The sequence below is a fragment of the Prionailurus bengalensis genome, chromosome C1 (genome assembly GCF_016509475.1).
Source record: "Prionailurus bengalensis isolate Pbe53 chromosome C1, Fcat_Pben_1.1_paternal_pri, whole genome shotgun sequence".
NCBI classification, from domain to species: Eukaryota; Metazoa; Chordata; class Mammalia; order Carnivora; family Felidae; genus Prionailurus; species Prionailurus bengalensis.
Genome location: NC_057345.1, coordinates 85072250 through 85096437, shown reverse-complemented (window position 1 = coordinate 85096437; position 24188 = coordinate 85072250). Strand labels below are relative to the sequence as shown.

The 24188-nt window shown below is 37.0% G+C and overlaps 1 protein-coding gene across 2 annotated transcripts in view; it reads right to left on the bottom strand.

Moving 5' to 3' along the window:
- Positions 1–5506: 5506 nt before the first annotated feature.
- PLPPR4 (phospholipid phosphatase related 4) overlaps positions 5507–24188 on the bottom strand; it is a 42971-nt gene continuing 24289 nt past the window's right edge. Inside the window, exons 3-7 of one of the 2 annotated variants that reach the window (XM_043575650.1) lie at positions 17326–17455; positions 15079–15274; positions 13395–13452; positions 12453–12626; positions 5507–9393 (exon numbers count right to left, since the gene is read on the bottom strand). In XM_043575650.1, coding sequence (XP_043431585.1) covers positions 8068–9393; positions 12453–12626; positions 13395–13452; positions 15079–15274; positions 17326–17455 — 1884 coding nt within the window. In that variant the 3' untranslated portion in view covers positions 5507–8067. Of the gene's footprint in view, positions 9394–12452; positions 12627–13394; positions 13453–15078; positions 15275–15968; positions 17218–17325; positions 17456–24188 lie in introns of those variants that run through there. The other variant, XM_043575651.1, reaches the window with a different exon arrangement.

Here is a 24188-nt window from a genome sequence, read left to right as displayed (position 1 = left end):
TGGTAGGTGATGTGCTAAAGATTAGGGAATAAAAAATGAGCAGGAGGTATTCTTCTCTGCCCTCAGCATCCTTACATCTACAACTTGTGTGATTTTGAGTAAAGTCTTTCTCGTGCATTCTACATTTCTCATGTGTGAAACATAGTAACCACAGTTATTATACCTAGAAGGATGAGTGATATGTCAAGTCCCTTCCAGCCCTAAATTAGAATAAAGGAAAAATTGAAAATAAAGGAATATTGACATTTAGCTTTGAAGGACAAAGGGGATTTTATCTATCTATCTATCTATCTATCTATCTATCTATTATATGAAATTTATTGTCAAATTAGTTTCCATACAACACCCAGTGCTCATCCCAAAAGGTGCCCTCCTCAATGCCCATCACCTACCCTACCCTCCCTCCCACCCCATCAACCCTCAGTTTGTTCTCAGTTTTTAACAGTCTCTTATGCTTTGGCTCTCGCCCACTCTAACCTCTTTTTTTTCTTTTTTTTTTCCTTCCCCTCCCCCATGGGTTTCTGTTAAGTTTCTCAGGATCCACATAAGAGTGAAACCATATGGTATCTGTCTTTCTCTGTATGGCTTATTTCACTTAGCATCACACTCTCCAGTTCCATCCACGTTGCTACAAAGGGCCATGTTTCATTCTTTCTCACTGCCACGTAGTATTCCATTGTGTATATAAACCACAATTTCTTTATCCATTCATCAGTTGATGGACATTTAGGCTTTTTCCACAATTTGTCTATTGTTGAGAGTGCTGCTATAAACATTGGGGTACAAGTACCCCTATGCATCAGTACTCCTGTATCCCTTGGGTAAATTCCTAGCAGTGCTACTCCTGGGTCATAGGGTAGGTCTATTTTTAATTTTTTGAGGAACCTCCACACTGTTTTCCAGAGTGGCTGCACCAATTTGCATTCCCACCAAAAGTGCAAGAGGGTTCCCGTTTCTCTACATCCTCTCCAGCATCTATAGTCTCCTGATTTGTTCATTTTGGCCACTCTGACTGGCGTGAGGTGATATCTGAGTGTGGTTTTGATTTGTATTTCCCTGATGAGGAGCGATGTTGAGCATCTTTTCATGTGCCTGTTGGCCATCTGAATGTCTTCTTTAGAGAAGTGTCTATTCATGTTTTCTGCCCATTTCTTCACTGGGTTATTTGTTTTTCGGGTGTGGAGTTTGGTGAACTCTTTATAGATTTTGGATACTAGCCCTGACGAAGGGGATTTTAAAACGGGGCACAAAGACTTTCCAGAGAGCTAAAAATAAACCACACACACACACTCACACTCAGGTGCCCACCCCTCCACCCCCCCCCCACACACACAAATGAGGAAGCCAGGCCTCATGCAGCAGATAGGTTTGTATGGAGAAGCAGTGATATATAAGGCTCTATAGGTCCTATTGTGAAGGGTCTTGAAGCTGGTATGACAGAACTGATCCTTAGCCCCCAGGAGCCATTCTCGTCCTTTTTCGTCTAATTAGAGAAGACACAAATTTTTAGCTGGGCCGGGGCCTCTCAGCTAGAGACTACATCCCCTGCCTCTCCTCCTGCCAAGGAGATCTAATTTGCACCATTTGGGTAGATTACACATGACATATGAAACTTCTATGTCTTCTTCTTAAAGCTGCTTATCTTTTAATTCCTCCATCCCACCCCACCCCTGCTGGGAATTATGACAAATGGAGACACTATGGAAGTTGTGTGTTACAGATGGCAAAACCATGTCTCCATATATGGGCTACTCAACTCTGTATTGTCTTGTGAGGTGGAATGGTACAGTGTGCAAGCTTTTGGTAGTGGCTTTTTCACTCAGCATAATTCCCTGGAGATTTATTCAAGTAGTGTGCTGTCAATAGTTCGTTTAGTTTTATTGCTGAGTAGTAGTCCATGATTTGTTTAACCATTTACCCATGGTAAAACATCAGAGTTGTTTCCAGGTTTGGGCTATTAGTAATAAAATGAAGATGAATATGTAGGTACCATTTTGTGTGTGCATGTGGACATAAGTTTTTATTTCTGTGGGAAAATGCCCAAGAGTGTAGTTCCTGGGTCGTATAAATGTATACAAAAAAAGTTTTGTTTTTTTTTTAAAGAAATTGACAAATTGTTTCCAGAGTGGTTATACCATTTTACATGTGCACTACCAATGGATAAGTGATCCAATTCTTCCACATTCTCGCCAGCATTTGGTATTCTTACCATTTTTTATTTTAGTCATTCTTATATGTGTATAGTAATATCTCATTGCAGTTTTAATTTCTATTTCCTAAATGACTAATGATGTTGATCACCTATTCATTACTTATTTGTTATCTCTATATCCACTGTGGTAAAATGTCTCTTCATATCCTTTTTGTTAAAGTTTATTTATTTATCTTTGAAAGAGAATGAGAGAGTGGTGGAGGGGCAAAGAGAGAGGGAGAGAGAGAATCCTAAGCAGGCTGCATGCTGTAAGCACAAAGCCTCACATGGGGCTCAAATTCACGAACTGTGAGATCATGACTTGAGCCTAAATCAAGAGTTTGACGTTTAACCAACAGCCACTCAGGAGCCCCTCTCTTCGTATCTTTGTTCATTTTTTTTTATCTTACAGTTTTACTCTTTTGGTCTTTAATATTTACTGTTGTTATTTTACTGTTGTTTAATTTTTACTGTGTTTATTATTATTTGTTGAGTTCTGAGGATTTATTATATATCCTAGATTTGACTCTAAAAACATGGCCCATAAAGGGAGAGGATACATTGGACCTCATTAAAATGTGAAACATTTGGTCCTTGAAAGATCCTATTAAGAGGATGAAAAGATAAACTATAGGCTGAAAGAGATATTTGCAAGCCACATACCTAACCAAGGACTGGTAGCCTGATCCTAGTCCTAGGTCCTGAAGATTTTCTCCTATATTTTTTGCTAAAAGTTTTACAGTTTTACATTTACACTTAAGTCTTTGACCCATTTTGAGTTAATTTTTTAAAAGACTTTTTATACTTCCAGAAGTATCTGTGGAAATATCTGCAACTTTAGATGCAGATTGGGAAAGATTGAGCTGAGAGTGGAGTGAATTAGATTTTCCTACTACTCAAAGATGGAGCATCTTTTCTCAGAGGGGCATCTCAAGCTAGAAGGTATAAACCACAACATGGAGGGAAGGGGGGAGAGAGAGTTCCTAGAACAGAAAATAAATATCTAGCTTTCTTCCTAAAAGGCAGTACCTGGGTGCAAAATGTCCTGAAGTGATTAAGGGAAAAAGGAGATTTTATGGGAATACAATTCTCATACTTTGTCTTTTTCAAATTCATTTCCCATTTGTCAATTGTACTATTTTGTAAAGCTAACATTAAAGTTTAGATAGGGTTTTCTCAAAGTCAATGGCTGAGATTCTTAAGGTAGGGGGAGTAAAGGAGATAAAATGGGCATTCAACAAATTCGTTAAATGGAATTTTACTCAGTTCTCCCTCATTATCATGGACTACAGCACACAATCACACACAATTAAGAGCTTTCATTGACTAACAACTGTATGGACAGTGAAATAAAAGTCATTTCTAGATCAAGGGACCTATTTAGATATTCTTTTGCAATTAGAAAGCATGGTCACTGGGGATTTCCTGTAACTGGATCTTATCTGAAATATCATACTGTTACTGAAAGCTATATTTTCATCCAACTGGAGCATTTGATCTGAGAACATTTTAGAAGCTTTCTACAGATTAAAGTCAGGAGACACATTTAATAAACAGAGGAAATGAAATGTACAGTCAGAAATAGACTATTATCCATTTTCCAGGTTATATTTTCCTTTTAGAGTAAACCATTTTAATTCCTTTTGATTTCCTTATAATTAAATTACTATCTGAACCATGCATGTATTTTTTATATTTCCTTTGAACTGTAACATGGAATGACCCATAGATATCAAGTAAGTATCTGTAAAAGACAGAAATGATATACCCCCTATTGATAGCTTCTTATGTATATAATCCAGAATGCACTCACCTGATACCTGATGAGAAAGGTACTAGGATCAGGGGTACAAATCACCTATTTTGACATATTATATATTGTTAACATATTATGAAATGTTGATGTAGACTCTTAGCAACCCCATTGTATTGCTTATTTTAGCTTTATGATTAAAGATGACAATTCTCATTAGTTAGTCATGTTAAACCAGCAAGTTATTTCCTATTCTCTTGTCATTAGTTTTTGCTCTCTAGATAAAATACTTAATAATAATCCATAGAAATTTAGAAAATACTGTAGGATATCTTTTAGAAGGGATAATAGAGCTGAACATCCCCATATTAGAGGTAAAAAATCAAGACCTAGAGAATATTAACATTGCATTTCAACTATTATAAGATGCACATTGTAATTCATATGATCATCTCTAAAATCAATGTGTTTTCTGTCCATCAACTGATGAATGGATAAAGAAATTGTGGTTTATATACACAATGGAATATTACGTGGGAATGAGAAAAAATGAAATATGGCCTTTTGTAGCACCGTGGATGGAACTGGAGGGTGTGATGCTAAGTGAAATAAGCCATACAGAGAAAGACAGATACCATATGGTTTCACTCTTATGTGGATCCTGAGAAACTTAACAGGAACCCATGGGGGAGGGGAAGGAAAAAAAAAAAAAGAGGTTAGAGTGGGAGAGAGCCAAAGCATAAGAGACTGTTAAAAACTGAGAACAAACTGAGGGTTGATGGGGGGTGGGAGGGAGAAGGTGGGTGATGGGTATTGAGGAGGGCACCTTTTGGGATGAGCACTGGGTGTTGTATGGAAACCAATTTGTCAATAAATTTCATTAAAAAAATAAATAAATAAATAAAAAATCAATGTGTTTTCTATAATGAATAGTGTCTTACCATGGTTGTTTGCCAGGTGGAAATCATGATGTAGTTGCTTGTTTATGCATGAACTTGTAGGCATTACTGAACAACTGTAACTTCACTTCAGTAAGTGGGCCACTTCAAGATCATTTGACTAAAGCATGAGTCCTATTGTGGCCTAAAAACTTTTGTTAATACCTTCTAGTGAAACATATAAAGTATCAGCAGTAAAACTCATAAAACAGATGCTAGGAAAAACAATCCTGGAATTAATAGTAGAGCATTCTTTTAGAGAAAATCTGGCACGGGGGGTAATAATATGGAAGAAAAGAGGCACATCAACTACTCTTAGTCAAAAATTGATTCAGAGCAATTGGCCCTGACGTATTTTTGTTTTCATACTTTATAACATTGATATGTAAAATATCTATGCCTAAGTAAATCTAAAAGAGCTCCTTTAATAAGCATAAAATAAAAATTCTAAATGATGAGGGAAAATTATGGCATAGTTTGACCAACTTTTGTTAGTCAACTCTCTTTCTTCTAAACAGTTATGAATATAATCAGTTCTGATTCATTCTTATTTCTTCAGATGTTTTCCTATAAGCCAAGTTATTATCCATTCATACTCTGAAGTAAAAAATCAAAATGTTCCAATTTTGATGAAGAAATCTAATCTTTATTTCTATGATGTTAGCACAGTATACTCACACAATAGCTTTAATCTGTACTTAACAAAATACATTATAGCACTTTACAAACTTTATCAGTTTGGAAAACATTGCATAACATTTTATTAAACACAATACTTTATATATATTATATATATTTTCATAATTTTATTTACTTTAAAAAGATAATTACTCTCTTTATTCAATACTTGGTTTTATCAGTAAAGCACAGCCTAACAAAGGAAGAAGTGCTCTCATTAGCAAATCAGATAAATAGAACACTAAGAAGAGATACCACCTGTTAGTCTCATTTATTTTAAATTAAGGTACCAGTGGAATGTAAACAAATATTTTTGTAATTTTTTTTTACAAAAGATGTATTATCAAATATACATGCAGAGGTCTGAGTTCTAGCGACTATCATTATATTTCCTTAACAATGTGGTACAATTTGTTCAGTCATTAAAAACTGTAGCCTTTGGCACTTTGAGTAGAAAAAGAATATATCAATATTTATGTAAAGAAAAAAAAACCTTCAATGACTAGAGAAGTACTTTAAAATCTTTTGTTAAGAAATAGGAAAGATTAGGAAATATCATACTGCACCTGAAATGCTGCAGCTTTATTATTTTTTCTTCAGAGTACTAAAACCAGTCCACCTTCCTCTCTATGAAATGGCAAAAGCCAGTAGGAGTGCCGTGATGGTGGCGGTGGTGAGAAGTGGGGAAGGCAACATTTTACTCCTACTCCCCTCTCTGAGAAGGAAATTGCCAGAAGGGATATAGTTGAATCATATTTTATTGCCAGAGTTTTCAATTCTGCTGGTTTCAGCTAAATCCCTAATGCTCTTAGGAGGTTGGTTAACTCTAGAAAGCTTTGCCCTTTTCCTGTAGAAGTTGATAATGATGTGATAGTCTTTATCTCTTAACAACCCCTTCCTTCTGTTCTCACTGAAAACAGATCAGATCAACCAGCTTTGTTGTTACCTTTTATCCCCTTGGCAATCATCAAGTGTATATTAGAATTCTTAAGAAATGGTGTAAAAAAGGTTTGATACTAAATTCCAAGAACCAAATATTTCTCCACAGTTAAATTTTTAAGTTGGAAAACACCTCCGAATGTTTGGTTTTATCTTCTTCTTATTGATAATATTTGTTTCCTTTGATTTAGGCTGAAGGCTTTATTCAGGATAGGTAGCAAAATTGTTGTTTGCATATTAAGCACAAAAACTGTGTCTATTTAGATATTTTGAAGAAATACATTCTTAATTTATATTGTGAGATATTTTCACTTATCAATTTGCATTTTTTTTCCAGATTCTTCCTGTTGATGTCCAATTGACAAAAATATCTTAGGGAAGAAGGTAAAACCTAACTACTGTTGCTCTGATTTACTGGTTATTAGAATACAAAAAATTACTAATCTGGAACAAAACAGAGTTTTTGGATTACTGATTAAGATAGCAACCTAAGCCAGCTGGTTGGAGATGTCCAAGGGTAGACTCAACCAACATTGCTGGCAATGTAACCCACAATGTCAAGTGTTGGTTCAGATTTCTTGTTAATAAATTCACAGCAGTATATTTTGCTCAAGGAATGTCAACTGTTATTCTTGCTTTAAAAATAGAAAAACATATCTATGACATCAAAAAAAATAATTAATAAATAAAGGAGCCATAAAATGCAAAATATGATCACAACAATTTTGAAAAACTCTAAAACAATGTATTTTTTAAGTTATGCAAATTTACTCACTAAAAAACAGAATCATTAGTAGTACCTACACTTAAATAAAAAGTAAGCAGCAAGAAAAAAAAACTATGTAGAAAAGTACTAGTTATTCCCTTTCACTGAAAATATTCCTACACATTTTTTGTTGTTGAAGAAAGCATAATTTTGAGGAAATGCACAAAACTTTTTCATTTTTTGACTGTGACAGAGCCACTACAGAGAAGCTGCGGGGTGTCCTATTCTAACACAAAGCAGCCAGCATCTTCTTAATACAGTAGCATTTCTTTGACAAGGAATTGCACGCCACTATTTCACAGCTAAATAGAATTTGAGAGTTTACATGGTATGTGTACTATAATAATCAGCACCACCCTTACTGGGCTGTAGGCGCAGATTCTGCAAAATGAATATATAATACTGCATGGCCTCTGCTGTAGGGAACCGTGTTCTGGATTCCCACAGCTAATTATAAAGAAAAATCCCTAAAGTTGGCACATTCAGGAAGTAAAATAGTATACACTGAAGGAAACCACTTTCTTCTGATACTGCCTTCTGCAAACCTTTTGAGTTTGAAGATAGGTCTTAAGATTCTTCACCTTATCATATTAATTAGGTTCTTGCATTGTGCTTTTCCCTCCCCTTGATGTGAAATCTACAAGCTTTGCTGTAGTAGTTCTCAAGAGTCTTTGAGCTGGGGCTGATGGTAAGATGACCCAGTTTGATGAGAAGGCTTCCCAATCCACTGAAAACAGAGCACAGAGGGAGAATCAAGACATGGTCTTCTGGGGGGGTCGCTCAAGGGATTGAATCCCATAACTCAATCCTTATAAGCCCGTGTTGGGGAGGTTCCCTTGTAGAAGATATTTCTAGTGTTTTCTGGGCTGTTACTTCTTTCAGGGATTAAGATGATGTTGCCCTTTCTCCGCAGGGTAGAGTCGCGGGAAGAAGAAACAGACAGCGTCTCTGAACCAATTTCGCTGCCCTCTACTGGGGTGACACGGATAGTGGTGATTCCATGGTGGTGATGCTCATTGTTATCTATGTTGCTTCTCTTGCGATCTCCAGAGCCAAAACTGTCTTTCAGGGACTCACAGCTTTCTGAGTCCCTGTTGAGATCGTTGAGCTCGTACGTTTGGCGAAGGCTGCCCTTTTCAGGGGCTTTCCATTTCCAGGAGCCGCTACCTTCGCCTTCGGTAGATGGGATCTGTATGATGGGCCTGTTGTTCTCCGGGTGAGCCTCAACTCTTACGATCCCACTGGGTTCGTGGTCTGTCAAGGTTTTGTAGCGGATGGAGCCAGTGCAGGAGACAGTGCTGCCTTCGGTGTTCTTGGGGCTGCTTTGCAGGACACCCTGCTGCTTGGACATTGCTATTACTTGCATTATTCGGGGCTGGCTGTTGCTTCTATTACAGGCCACGGTCTTCTCTGCAGCTTTCAACCACTTGGCCCGAGCAGAGCTGCTTTTGGGAGAGGTGCTTATGTTTTCCTGCGTCTCCTCGGGGATGTGCACTAACTGCGAGGACCCAGGGCGGGACTGGATGGACACTCTTGGTCCTCCAGGCATGCTATTGTTACATCCGGGGACAGTGCCAGGCTGGATCTTGAGGTACTGATTGCTGGGAGGATGGTGGTCTCCATTCACCCCTACTCTGGAGGGCTCTGAGCTTGACCTCATTTCTATGGATCTGGGTGGTGACTGTCCAGGCTCAGTCTCTATAACTTGCAGGGACAACTTGCGGCTTTCATTCTTATTCTTCCACTGGGTGAGAAGCTGCTTTGATCGAGCAGAATCCATAGAGGCATGAATGGTGGCATTTCGTCTGACAGGGTCTTCTACGGATGGGGTGTTGGCTCTAGGTAGGGTATTGCTAAAGGTAACCATGTTCTCCTTCCCCATGGGACTCCGTGGAGTGATGATTTCTACATCAGCGTTTGCCCTTTTGAGGTTTGTCAGTGAGCTGGCATCTCTGTGATTTCGGTTGAGGATGCCTTCTGTGTGAGCAATTCCATCACTGCTGCTGCCATTTTTAGCAGATAATACTCTGCTGGGGTCTTGGTTGAGGTCTGTCAGAGACCTGAGGGCTTCTCTGTGCTGGAACATACTCTCTTCACTAGGCAGAAAATTTCCCACAGCATACAGGCCCTGGTATTGGAAAGAAACAAGAACATCATGCACTAGAAGACATGGTTACTAAGAGTTTGTCTTAGAGGACCCACTGACGCAATAAATAAGGTATATGCTGTCTATACACCGCTGACTAATACAAATAACAAAAAACCAAAAGTACAATTACTCAGGAAGTAGTTTGTAAGTTATATCATAAATCGCTGAACTAACTGTTCAGAAATAAGGAGCCCGTTATTTTTTATTAGTTGGATTTCCTCTCCTTTCTCCATCCCACTGGATGTTTTTGTGAATCTTATCTATCCTCTGTATGTTTTGAGAGAAAACAAAAAGACAGACAATGAGAGAAATAAGACATTCTTCTGCTTTTCAAAGCATTTCATTTTTCTGGATTTAGGAACCTCTTGTTGAGCGACACCTTGAATAGCTTAACTGATTTATTTTACCTTCCTTTTTAATCACACCTTATGATGGAAAGCAGGAGAGGTGTGAAAAATATGAAACACCAAATCATTCATAAAACATGTCATCAGGTTTTGCAGTGAGGTCAGATACAAATGTTGTTATGACTCAGATCGAGCACAGCCCTGTGTGTTCAGTATTGTGCAGAATTCTCAGAAGACAGGGCAGAAATTGTCACTAGTTTGGGGCACCCACATTCTTTTTTTTAACTTGGTCTCAAGTTTGGAAGTGTATATTTGGTCAACTTAGTGCTAGGACACTAAATTTGAGCTAAATTTTATTTAATCTTGCTTTCATACTTAACCTACCAATTTTTTGTTATTTTAGATTTGGGGGATACAAATTTGGATAAAGTAAAAATTCAGATTCAGAATTTTTACTTTTTACACGTAGAAGACCAAATCCCTGATGGATTTTCAATTTCTAAGATGCTTAGTTTGGAGATAAGAGCAAGGAACAGATACCTATTTGGGTATTAATTTCCATGAATGGTAGCCACTGTCTACCATTTCAAATCAAGCCAAAAGAATCCCATGGAATCAACATTTTATAGAATGCTTAACAATTTAAAACAGCATTGGCTTAGAATTGATGAATATGCAACCTCAGGGCATAGCATGCAAACAGAAATTAAATAAAGTCAAGCTTCTGCCTATCCAACCACTTTAATTCCCGGTTGAAATTTTCTTCTAAATAATATCTATCTATGCTCTCGCTGCCAGATTTCCCAGGATGAGCAGGCCTACCTAATGTTGTATTAATAATTGTAATAATTGTTGTAAGTTTAGGAAAATCATCCACTAGACTGCAAATAACCTCTGACCGTATTGTTCAACATTCAGTGCCTAGCATTGTGCTTAATAAATATAGTTGTTTCATCCTTGTTATAACATGAAGTAAGTAGTTATTATTCTCATTTCATAGGTGAAGAAACAAGCTTCTTAGAGACTATGTAACTTGGCCAAATGTCAAGGATATTTGAGATTCAAGCCCAAATTCTTCAGACTATGGAGCCCATGCTAATTCCAGGACACCATGAAATCACACACGTGTGAAGGCAATTCTTGAACTACGGGGATGCAGTTCTCAGTCTTCTTATTCTGTAACACACATCACCAATCAACATTTGCATGAGAAACCCAAGCTTATGCCCAATTCTTGGAATACTATCTTTACCTGAATCATATTCTCTGCCACGGAAGAAAGCATGTGAGTAAGCATGAGATTTGAAGTAACAATCCTGACCATGCTAGTTTATAAAAATGAAAATTAATCACTGCTTGCCTCAGCACTTTTACTGTTTTTTTGTAATCATTTTCTTGTAACACCTTCCACAGTGCACCAAGATCACGTGATTGAACTGCTGCTATAGATGATTTTCATTTCTCTACCAGCCTCTCTCAGTTTCCTGAGAAACTGAGTAAACAGAAAGTTTACTGTTCTTTATTGCCTCTTCCTCTCTGTGCTGTTTGTATGTTGGTGTCTCTTGGCTTTTATTCTTGTTACCTAACAATTTTATATACCCCTATAACGATAATGGTGCTTCCTCCAGTAATATCCATGACTTCCAAGTCTATCTCTCCACTATCAATTGCTCTTTTGAGCTCCAGACCCAAATCTTCAACTGCCTGTCGATCCTTAAATTGAGCTGCTTCGACCAACCTGCTCCCTCCATTGTTTACCTGGTCTGCTAGACCAGAAGTCACCATCTGCCCAGTCTTCCAAGCTGGAAACTGGCCATTATCTCTCATACTTCCTGTTCCCTCACCTTCCATTTATACTTGCTTTTTCATGCGTCCATCTTTTTGCCTGTGTAGTTTCTTCTGCTTGAAAGTCCTTCCTCCTTTTCTTACCCTAAGAAAAAAATTTCTTATTTCTTAAAAACCACATCATGTCTCTGAAGGCTTCCCTAACTTCCTTCTTCAGTCTGCTATTCCAAAGCATCTTGTTCACACCCTATTATATCATTTAACATATAGTAACCATCTGTATTTTTATTAGTCTTTACACTGAAGACTTCTTAAGACTATATATTCTCACTGTTCTGATGCTCAGTATAGTACCTAGCACAGATCATATACTGAATAAATGTAAAATGAATGAGTGAAAGAATTAATGCATGAAATGGATAATCTCAGTTTCCTTATGCTGAGAATATTTCCTTTGAAAGAAGATCAGGCTTGAAAATAGAATACTGCTAAAAAAATTCAGTATTAGTTGGTGCCTATATATCCAGATGCTACATTTGTGTTGTTGGGCAAATTATATAAACTTCTACTAAACCTTCACTGTCATGAACCTTACTTTCACTAATATTTACTTTCCTCATCTATAAAATTATACTAGCAAAAGTAATCCTTGATTCTTTTCGGGGTGTGTGTGGATGAGGATAAAATGCAATAATCCTAAAAGGGGAGTTTCTAGTCCATGGTAAAAGTTAAAAAAATTATTTTGCTGAAAGTAGGATGTGTGTTTTGGCTTAGAATGGAGAGGCACCCAAACATTTTCTCATGAATATAAACTATATTGCAAGTAAATTATTACAGTACAAAATGTTCAGTGCAAGTTTTCCATTTAAACTGTGGTTAATCAAGTAAGAATAATAAATTATTTACCAAGTACAGAGCAATTCCTCCTCCTATTAAAAAGCCACAATAGACATCAACTGGGTGGTTCTTATACTGAGTTATCCGTGTTAGCCCACAGATGATCCCACAGATGATAAACGTGAAGACCAAGAGAGGTTTCAGAAGCTTAGAGGAATCCGTTAATGTGGAATTGAAGTACATCTTAAAAATGAAAGAGATATGTTAAGTATGTTAGGTCATTTTACTATTAAATTGTAATCAAATAAAAACTTAAACTCAAAGCCTAACTGGTACACTCAACATCAATTTTACTGTTCCATTTGCCCTGTAATGGTTATGTTCTATACCTGAAAAAAAGGAAATACATGGCAAACTCATCTAGTAAAAAACAGACTTACATGAAACTTTGAAAAATAAATTGAAGCCGTAAAATTAGCCAGATAACTGTTTAGTTTCCACGTTACTTGTCACATAATTTCAGTCTACTTTTCTCACATAAGACCTGATGGATTATTGTATTAATCAGATATGATGATGATTCATTGCATATCATTTATCAAATTTACACTGACTTTGAACTGTTACATAAATGCTGAAAGTAAAGCATGTGTGTGTGTGTGTGTGTGTGTGTGTGTGTGTGTGTGTGTTGTGCTTAACACAATTCTTTCAGTTTCAGATTTATAACATTCATGTAGCTCACGGTACCCTGCCATGAGGTACAATATTACATTGAAGGAATACTGGGATGAATAAATATTATGACTGTGTAGAAAAGTTCTTTTACTGTAATATTGTTTCCAGTATCACCCAGTTTCTGCTCTCGATGCAATTGTGTTGCAGGACTGCTGTACTAAAGTTTACTGTTCTTTTATTACATGGCTATATAATCTAATTAGTCACTTGGACACCGCACTCATTTCTCTAATTTTCTCTAGGACACAGATTGATGAAAAAGAGCCAGTGACTTACCGAAACGTACACAGCAGCAAAGGCAGCGAGGGTCGCATGTTGAGAAGGGAATGATTTTCTGAGAAAGGAAGACAGTCAAATTATGTCTTCTGTCTCAGATCCACTGCTAACAATCATCTTGAGAACACTGGGTGGTTAAAACATTCAACTTAAAAGCCTCAAGGCAATAAGTGATAACTTTAATTTCTGTTTAGTTTTCTGGAGAAAGATCTGAATGATAAACACTGCTAATCACCATTAGAATGAAAGAATAGTAGTAATACACTTTTCAATATCAAGTGCCAGCTTTGGAGATGATCACTTTGTTACACCACTGGAATGATGGTCGAGAGTTGAAATGGATTGGAAAACATTATATTTGTTCTTTGGTATTAGAATTATGTCAGTTTAGAGTAAAGGTCCATAAAACATAGGACTTTAAAGCTTTTAAACTTTTTCTATGCTCCTAAATATATGGTTTAATTTACATAAAACTTTAAAAGGCAAAATTATTTTCTCACAGCAGTGAATCTAAGTGTATTTTTTATACTCTAGAAAACACAAGAAGTCCAATCTTAACAAAACGTTTCCCTGCATTTTCCACTTTAAAATAATTATCATCTCAAGAATTGCTGAGAATCTAGTTAAATTTAAGAAGCAAGGTGAGAGAGGAGGAACACAGGATATGAGAGACACTGAAAAGGACAGGTGAAGAAAAAAATAGAGATTTATTTTAATGGATAAAAAAAATTAAAGATAAAATTCAGTTATATTTAAATCCTCCTAATTATTTGGTACCCAATAAAAAGGATTACCATTTAATACAGACAAGATATGTAAAAAAGGATTGAGAAAGAATAGAAGAAGACACAGGTCTTAAAAGCAGCTTCAAAATTACTGAATGGGCCATGAGAACCTGAATGTATATAATTACATAATATCAGGCTGTGTTCTTCAAGAGTACTTACTAGCTTATTTTTGACTCTTAAATTGATCTTAGGAACTCACTAAATGACATGAAATTCTTAGAGCAAAATCGTTCATTGCCCTTTGTCCTTCTGCAATTTATTTCTTTTGAACTTCCAAAACATTATCTCTTGCCAAAAAGCTTAATTTTTACTTTATTCACTGAAAAAAAAAAAACCTTAATGCATTGGTATTTTCTTGAGGTTTCCTGTCTTTTATTTTCTAAAATGCAAGGTTAGGAGCTATAGTGATCTTTTGGGTTTATTCAAAGAAGATGTATGTATAAAACTCTACCAAACAGAAAATTCACATAGTTTTTAAAAACTAAAACATATAAGGGAGATGTAAATATAGATATTTAGTCTACCACATAAGTCAATACAGGACACGTATTAACTGTAAATCATGACTAACTATAATATCCTCAAATAAACCAACTGTGATAACCTAAAACCATAATGAGTAAAGGGTAGATCACAAAATGTGAGTAGAATTTGGTGATATGAATATTAGTGGCAGCAATGTGAGGCTGAAATCTGGAGACAGACGGAGGATTTGGAAAGAACCACCAATGGGTTTTCTATGGTATAACCACTAAAGAAATCACAGAATTGAAAAAAGTAAATAAATAAAACCAAAGTCATTATGACTGAAAAACGTGGGCCTAAAATGATACCCCACACTATTAATGAACAATGAAAACACTGACATGGAAAGTTTTTAAGTCTCAATTTCTAACCTGCCACTGTTGATCACTGTGAGGTCAGATCCTGAGCAAATATCTTCCACAATGTAGGAATTTTCTTTGCAAGACACATTCAGGGAGGTGTAGTTTGGCTTGCACACGGTTAGAAAGTATGGCGCCTGATAGCCTGTGGAGAGCTGTATGATATCTGTAATGAGAGCTGTAGAGCACAGTCCAAACACATGAACGCCTACAAGCAGAGGGAAAGAAATTGTTACCAAGTTAGCGCCTAATGCTGATATTGTGCCATCATCAGCCATGTTTATCACACATTAGTGTGGCAACCTTCAAATCTGTTGTGATTATTTTCTCTGAGTTAATTTGGAGAAAACAGTATAGAAAATTCCTAAACCTTTAAACCAGATACTTGCTGCTAAAATAAGGGCAATTAAGATCTCCAAGTTAGTCATTTGAGGTATTTTTGTCATTTGGGTTAAGCAGGACCTATTCTCAATATCATTGCCATTGGTGTCTTGTAAGACCCCCGGACATATTAAGGTGGCCAACTGTGTGATTTGAGAAGGATTAAATACAGGGGATGAAGCAGAATTCAAAATGATTTAAAATTGCTTCACATGTTTGAGCTTTCAGGGCTCGCTCTCTCCAGTAGTTCCTAAACCCTACAGAACGGGTTCCAACTCCCTACAAGCTGTAGTCATATCAGGAATGCTAATTAAAACAGAGAAGAGGGCAGGTGGGTCCTGTCATATCTTGGGTCCGGGGCTATGGGAGCCTTCCTGCGTGTTTGGAATTCAGAAATGATGTTCTTGTATCTCCCCACCCAAATCCTATCTTTCTTTTGTGTCCTGTGGCCAGTCTCAAACCATAAACTCACAAATTCTGATGCAGGTCCCTTGCCTGGGAGTCTAGCTCTGCTCACTCACCTGCTTCCTCTACATGGTCTTGACACCCTGGATTCACTCTGAATTGACATCCTGGATTCTTATTCGTGATTTTCTCATAGAAATCATTGCAAGAGGCAGCTGGGCAATTCATCAGTAGACTCCTCCAGACCACGGTCACTGGCCTGCACGTTACCTTGTTTTCCACTTTCCTTTTCTGCTTATCCCCATCTAGCAACTACTCTCCCAATTCCTTCTCCACCCTCTCGACTGGGGTTCATGACACAACCTTAATTTCTACATTCTAATTCCCAGAAGTATGCAAGGTCTTAGAGAGGAGTTCGCTTCAGTGGAGAAGCCCATCCATGTCTGCCTTAGGAGAATAAGAATCTCCTAACCCATGGAGGATGACGTTGCTGACTCTGGGCACTGTTCTCTAGGGAAGGATGGGCCATCCTCAAAGGCATGAGGCTTTTCACAGAGGTCATATGCCCCCTTGTCCACAGAATTTTGTTACATTACAAAAATTTATTTTTCTCAGATCAGCTATGTGTCCTTAAGATTTCTGTACTTGCCTCAGTTTGTGACCCTGCTAAAGGGCCTTTTTTTGTCTTACTATCTCCAAGTGCCTTGCTTAGTGGAGCAAGTCTAGGGCATGACTTAGACTGGACTTTTCTTCTAGTGGGGAAGAAGGTTGTACTTCATTATCTTCTAGCTATTAAATGAAATGACCTATTCCTTTGAGCTGAGAGGTTACAGGTAAATTTTTTACTGACCTATTGGAGAACAAAAAGGCCTGTGACTCAAACATTAGGATAGTCTCATGCTAATCAGAAGAGATGAAGGTTTAGATACTGGTTAGATTCAGATGTTGATTTTCTATAGGCCTTATAAAAAATAAGAGGCAAAGTTAGAGGATATAACCAAGGATAAATAGCCATGATTCAGCTCTCTCTATGGTGACATTTCCATGTGCAGTAACTTCTGGATGAAAACACTCCAGGAGAATTGAAATGGAATCACTGATGTGGCTAAACTAATTTCTGAAGAGTTATCTATTCATAATGGCCTGCTGACATTTATTCTCCACTTTAAAAAACGAACACAGATCCAGAAAAACCATTTTAAGGTAAATATATGCTTCAGCCACAGCTAAGACAAAAATATACTGAAATGTATGGCATGTTAGCTCTCAGAACAAGCACTATAACTGTAAATAACCCATTACAGATACAAAGCCCAAATCTTAGTGTTTTAACAGTTTTTTCGTATAATGTAAAACTCATCATGGACCCGAAATTATACATCTAAATTATAGCTTTAAAGACTTAATATCTGTAATTAAATATAACATTTCTATTTGAAAAAAATTCCTTTCTTTGTGGTTCCCCACACTCACCAACAAATCTGACGGCTCTTCTAAGGAAGGAGTTGAAGTTGCAGCCTCCGGCATTAATGTTGGGCTCCAGTCCAACCCCATTTCTTCTTTTGGACAGGCAACAGTAGAGAATTCCTTCCCCTACCATAATCTGTAAAGACAGGGCAGTGTTCGGAATGGACTCAGTGGGTACAAATGAATTCTACCTTATCTCTTAACACATCATCAGTTCAACAAGGTAAAGATGTAGTTTTCTTAAAAGCTTTAGAGATGTGAGCAGGTTCTCTTGAGTAGTTGAGGGAGCAGTGAGAAGAAGCAATCAGGGCACTGTAAAGAGCTCTGGTTGGATCTTCTGGGTGCCTATGTACCAGTCAAGGCTGTGGTAGCATCCTGGCATTTTCATGCAGTTGGAGCACTCAGTCTTTAGCCTTTTTGCTCAATGACACCCAGGGACGATACCTAATTGATTAATTGCATGACTGATCCTGCCCTAACCCTTTGAGTCTTGGCATTTCATTGCTAAAAGCACAAAAACAAGATGACTGGTGGGGATGACGAGGAACAAAATAAGTACCAAAGTTAGGATTAGGAAATTTTACTGGCATATTATTTCAATAAACCAATTTGGGATTGAGTAGAAGGTTCAATCCCTGGAAAGTATGCACAGGGTTAGAAAGGTGCTATCTAAAGCCGAGCAGCGTAATAAAAATGTCTGTGATGATGGAAATATTTTCCATCCTGTCCAGTAGGGTAGCCACTACCCACATGTGGCTACTGGGCCTTGAAATTTAGCTACCACAGCTGAGGAACCAAATTTTTAGTTTCATTACCTTGTATTTAATTCAGTATTTAAAATTTAAATCAATTTAGATTTAACATAAAATAGCCAGATGTGGCTGGTAGCTACTTTATTGGAGAATGCAGATTACAAGAGAATTTAGGTGAGGAGGGTGTTATTCCCTAGGTATAAGATTGCAAAATGTGTTTACAATGGACAGTGAGCCATGCTGTAGTATCAGAAGGATTAGGTTAAGATAAAGAAAAGTATACTTGCTGTAGGATTCCAAGACATAGGACATCAGGGAAGGTACCCAATGCATTTAGGCATCATTTCCTTTAAGAAGCTTTCCTTGAAATATCCCACAGCATCCTAAACTGAATTAGGTCCCCTTCTTTGTGGCTTCCTCAGCACCTCATCCTTCCCTCTTAGCAAAGCTTGGTTAAAATGCACTTGAACAGTTCATTTTTTTGTCTTTTACCTGACTACAAGTCTCTGAGGGATGAGACATTTCTTATTTACCTTTAATTCTCATTGTCTAGCACAATGCCTGGCATTGTGGGATTTGCATTTGTTACCCTCATTGTGGGATTCTTGTTGGCTAATTACCCTGGGCATTCAGGTCATTGGTTATTCTATACAAGAGAAGTAAGATTTGAGGGGCGCCTGGGTGGCTCAGTCAGTTGAGCATCTGACTTCAGCTCAGGTCATGATCTCACAGCTCGTGAGTTCAAGCCCCGCATCCGGCCCTGTGCTGACTGCTCAGAGCCTGGATCCTGCTTTGGATTCTGTGTGTGTGTCTCTCTCTGCCCCTAACCCACTTGCATTCTGTCTCTGTCTCTCTCAAAAATAAATAAAAGCATTAAATAAATTTAAAAAAAAAGAGAAGACTTGAAATTATGAGTTTTATTTATGAAAAAAAATTTCAAATATTTAAGATTATTGTGCCTAAGAGATTATTATGAAATGCGATATTGATTTGTAGATATGTGTGGAGCTGAGGAAAGTTGAGTTACATGAGACACCAGAAGTCTCTTAGATACAAGTGATGGTGTCACTTTAAAAGTCATGGTCATGATTAGGGGCTCAAACAGATTTCCCAAGGGAAACTTCTCAGTTTTCATTACTAGTGTAACATTTATTTTATGAAGTTTTTAAAACTATAGTTTTTTTTTAAAACTAATGACAGTAAGCCTACGACCTTCTGCTTTGAATGTTCAATCTGCTATATTTAATTCTTTAGGTATTATGGTATGTGTACAATTACAAAGAATCTTAATTTGTATAAAAATAATTTTCTTAATGGAACTCTACCAATAATCACACATGTGTGAAGATCATGTGGCATACATGATAAACATCTTTAAAATAAATCTTACAGAAATCATCAAAAGGAGGGTTTTTTTTCCTCAAATAATTGAACAGTGAGTTAATTATACTTCTTGAAAAATGTCATCCTACATTATCACTGTAAGTTAGACACAGAAACACAATAAGTTCTATATTCCGCACAGATAGATGTGACATGATATTCCACACACAAAGCATAAGATAATGGGTATCTCAAATTCATCATTTCAAGAACATTAACCACTCATTCCTGAAGTGCATTATTGTATGGTTAAAAAATACTGATTTCATCTTCACTTTCTCAACAATAATTCTGTGAGTAATTTTCCCCTATTTTCAATTATATGTAATGATTCACATTTTGCCCAAGAAAGCTAAATTATACACACATTTATTTGTATAGTGCTATTAGGGAAATGTATCTTATCATACAACACAATAGTCATTATCTCAAATGACCTTGAGATTTCAGGGGTTTTATTTTAGTTGTGTAATATGCTCAAAACTCGTATGTCAAGAGAGTACTTTAATACTCTTTGGCTTGATTATGGATAGAGGTTTCTTGTCATTATTTTGACATCACCCACTGGTCCTCTCTAAGAAACACATCAATTTTCTCCTCATACTTCTATTCATTTAACCTTGAGCTGTATGTCATTGCATGAATTTTCAAAGTGGTTCAATTCTGTTTAAAGATGGAATTCTCCTCAGGGGGAGGGGAGATGCTTCTTGATTTATTTCTAAATGCACCTACTTGTTTCCTCATTCTGAATGGCATGCTGTTGTGCTAAAATATGGTTTCAGAGTTTAGCCTTTGACAGTAAAATTATTTGTTGCTTTTGTCATTTGTAAATAGAAAACAATTTGTGACAAGCGTCTTTTCGCAATATTCTGTTTAGCCTGTACACAAGCCAAAAAAGAAATGATAATTTTTTTGGCTTGTCCAATATCAAGGGCAGGTTTTTGGAAAAGATTCTGAAGTGACTCTACTTCAGAAAAGGCATAGTGAGAAATATATTGCTTTTTATTAATCATATGGGCAGTGCCCTAAGAATAGCCACCAGAGGAAGCACTCCAATCAAAGAAGTCTTCCTTGTGAAAAAAACAAAGCACAATGACAAAAATACAATATTTATCATAGTATCTTCAGTGTTTAAATTTGCAGTGAATGTCTTTTGGAAACCCTAATACATTTAATATTCTATCTTTTGATTGTATAGTCTCCCAAAGCTAAGGTTACCCTCTAGGAACATAATCCAATTCCAATAGAATTCTTCTATAAAGTTAGATATACTTATCCTTTAAGAATATGTAATAAAATTTTACTTCCAGGGAAGTGAAAATATACATCCTTTTCTTTTCATATAGATTTCATGAAGATTTATGGTACTCTCTGTTGTTTTCCCTGGGACACAGTCTCCAAAGGACTGAACAAAATGCTGGCTTCATTATCACTTTAAAGTAAACGAAAAGTGAATATTAAGGATGAAATTTTCCAATTTAAGGGCAATTTCAGAGACATAAAATGTATTTCACAGACATGAAAGGAACTTTTACAGTTTCTCATTCAACATCATGAAGCCAAGTTATTTTTAAAACCTCTCAAAGCATTTTAAAAAATCTGAAAAGCAAACACTAAAAGATTTATAGTTGAATGCCTATATAAGAACATCTGTCGATCTTCTTTTGTTTATATAAAGATTCTTTTAAAGAATATTGTGGGGGTGCCTGGAGTGGCTCAGTCAGTTGAAGGTCCGACTTCAGCTCAGGTCATGAACTTGGCAATTGGTGAGTTTGAGCCCCGCGTCGTGCTCTGTGCTGACAGCTCAGAGCCTGGAGATTGCTTTGGATTCTGTGTCTCCCTCTCTTTCTGTTACTCCCCCACTTGCACTCTCTCTCTCTCTCTCTGTCAAAAATAAATAAAGATTAAAAAATTAAAAAAAAAGAATATTGTGGACATGAGTTTTGGGTTTGTTTTTTGTTTTTTGTTTTTGTTTTTGTTTTTGTTTTTTTTTTGTTTTAAAGAGAGAGAGAATGTGCGTGTGCAAGAGCAGGAGAGGGCAGAGAGAGAGGGAGAAAGAGAATCCCAAGCAGGATCTGTGCTATCAGGGCAGCCCTACTTGCATCTTTATCCCACGACCCCCGAGATCATGACCTGAGCTGAAATCAAAAGTTAGACGCTTAACTGACTGAGCCACCCAAGGCGCCCCTGTATAAAAAAATCAGTCGATCTTCTTTTGTTCATATAAAGATTCTTTTGAAGAATATCAAGGACATGAGGTCTTTGTTTTTCTTGATCTTCTCTCCAGGTGAATGGGTGAAAACAAGAAGTGCTTCTCTTCACAGAAGTGGGCTTTAAAAGCCATTTTCAAATGAAAGATTGCTCTTGCCTCCCCTCCTGTGCTCACCACCGCATTTGCAACAGGTTTACGCTACCATAGAGGTAAACGGAGAACAGCATCCTTGAGAGTTGGTGGTTACAGTCTACTTGTTATTTTTCACCTTCAGGAAAAGAGGGGAAGGAGGTTACAATTGTTAACTATGTAGGAAGATTAGAGGCAGAATTATGAGTCTAGAACAAGATGACTATAGACATAAGACCAATGTTGAGAAAATGAATGTTTAGGGAGAAGGCCCTAAAAATAGAGAAGGGAAAATGAACTTGAAATAAATCTAGAAGAAGCATGATATTTGAAAAGAAAGGTGTGAAAACAATATTTGATGTCAGCAAAGTCAAGATTTGTTTTACCTTTGAGTGTTTACACAAAGCTATGAAACCATGTGTAAGAATCACTGACACCCTGGAATCATGGAACTCCAAGTGATATGGGGGTATTTAGGGACCCCAGGGTATAAATATTGCCCTAGTTTGCCTCTTGTTCCATTAAGAGGCATGCAGCCACTAGAGAGGCCCTGTGAAGACCCCCAGATCCAGTGGGTTCTTTGTGGGAGGAACTGGCACTGGGTTCCCCAGGTCAACTTTGGTGGGAGGCAGCCATGACAGATTTGCCCTGTCATTTCTCAGGGCTCAAGAAAGCAAGCTTTGGCTTAGAATCCCCAGAAAGCATCTCTAAATTGCATATGGAGAATTTATTATGGGAAATGAAGGAGTCACAGATGCAGGGACACCATGATGAGGCCAAGGTCATTGTCCTTAGGACATGTAACAGTGTCAACAAAGGGATCAATGTGGGCTAAACGGTGCCAGCAGCAAGTGCCAGAGTTAGACTTGCTTTCTTAGCAACTTAATAAAATACCCTGGGGAAGGAAGACTTCTGGATATATAAAAAACAAATTATTTCAATGACTGAATATCAACACAATCTTTTCAGCAGAGTCCTGAACATTTGTACAGAATTTAATTTCAAATATTCTATTATAATAAACTTGGGGATTATACCCTAACTGGGAGAAATGCTTCCTGGTGTAATAGTGTAAAGCATATATCCATTTTGCTCTTATCAAATGACTGATGATAGGAATTTTTTAATAAGTCGTTAGAGAAATGACAGGAAAATGCTATTATTCTGAGTAATACTGCACTTTAAATATGTTTTATTAGTTTGAGTCTCAGCTATTTCTAAGCACATCATGAATAGTTCCAATTACCCTGGCATTACTAGAGTTCAAATAATTCATTAACTTACAAAGTATTTTGAGTATGACAAAGTTCTATGGAGTACTAATTTCGGATTCTACCTTACCTTCTGAGAATATTTTGTATAATTTATTTAGAATGTAAACATATGCTATGATTTTTATTTTTTATTTATTTTTTTAAATTTTTTTTTCAACGTTTATTTATTTTTGGGACAGAGAGAGACAGAGCATGAACGGGGGAGGGGCAGAGAGAGAGGGAGACACAGAATCGGAAACAGGCTCCAGGCTCTGAGCCATCAGCCCAGAGCCCGACGCGGGGCTCGAACTCACGGACCGCAAGATCGTGACCTGGCTGAAGTCGGACGCTTAACGGACTGCGCCACCCAGGCGCCCCTATGCTATGATTTTTAATATAGGGGAAAAATTTTAAAGCAAATTCATGGCTACATAAAAGTACAGACTTTGGAAGGTTTATGCATAGATTCTTTTTCTAAAATTGCTGATGTGCTGAACCAGAATAGGTCAGTTCATTCGGGAATCCTATAAAAACTCCATTCAAATACAGCTTGTCATTCAAAAACCACTTCCTCTGATATTCATGGGCATGATAAAGGCAAATTAAAAGTTCCTACTGGTAGAAATAAATATTATTAACCTTGAAACCTGTTTTTTGTTCTTTATGTAGGATTCTAGGGGCAGAATCTTCTTCCAGAAGAAGGCTTCTGGAAAAGCTTGCCTAGTCTTATTTATTTATTTATTTATTTATTTATTTATTTATTTATTTATTTATAAATTAATTAATTTTTTAATTTACATCCAAGTTAGTTAGCATATAGTGCAACAATAATTTCAGGAATAGATTCCAGCGATTCATCCCCTATGTATAATACCCAGTGCTCACCCCAACAAGTGTCCTCCTTAATGCTCCTTACCCATTTAACCTATCCCCCCCTCCCAAAACCCCTCCATCAACCCTCTGTTCTCTATATTTAAGGGTCTCTTCTGTTTTGTCTCCCTCCCTTTTTTTATGTTATTTTGCTTCCCTTCCCTTATGTTCATTTGTTTTGTACCTTAAATTCCTCATGTGGGTGAAATCATATATTTGTCTTTCTCTGTCTAGTATTATGTATTAATGAATTAAGAAAAAGTGTGTTGG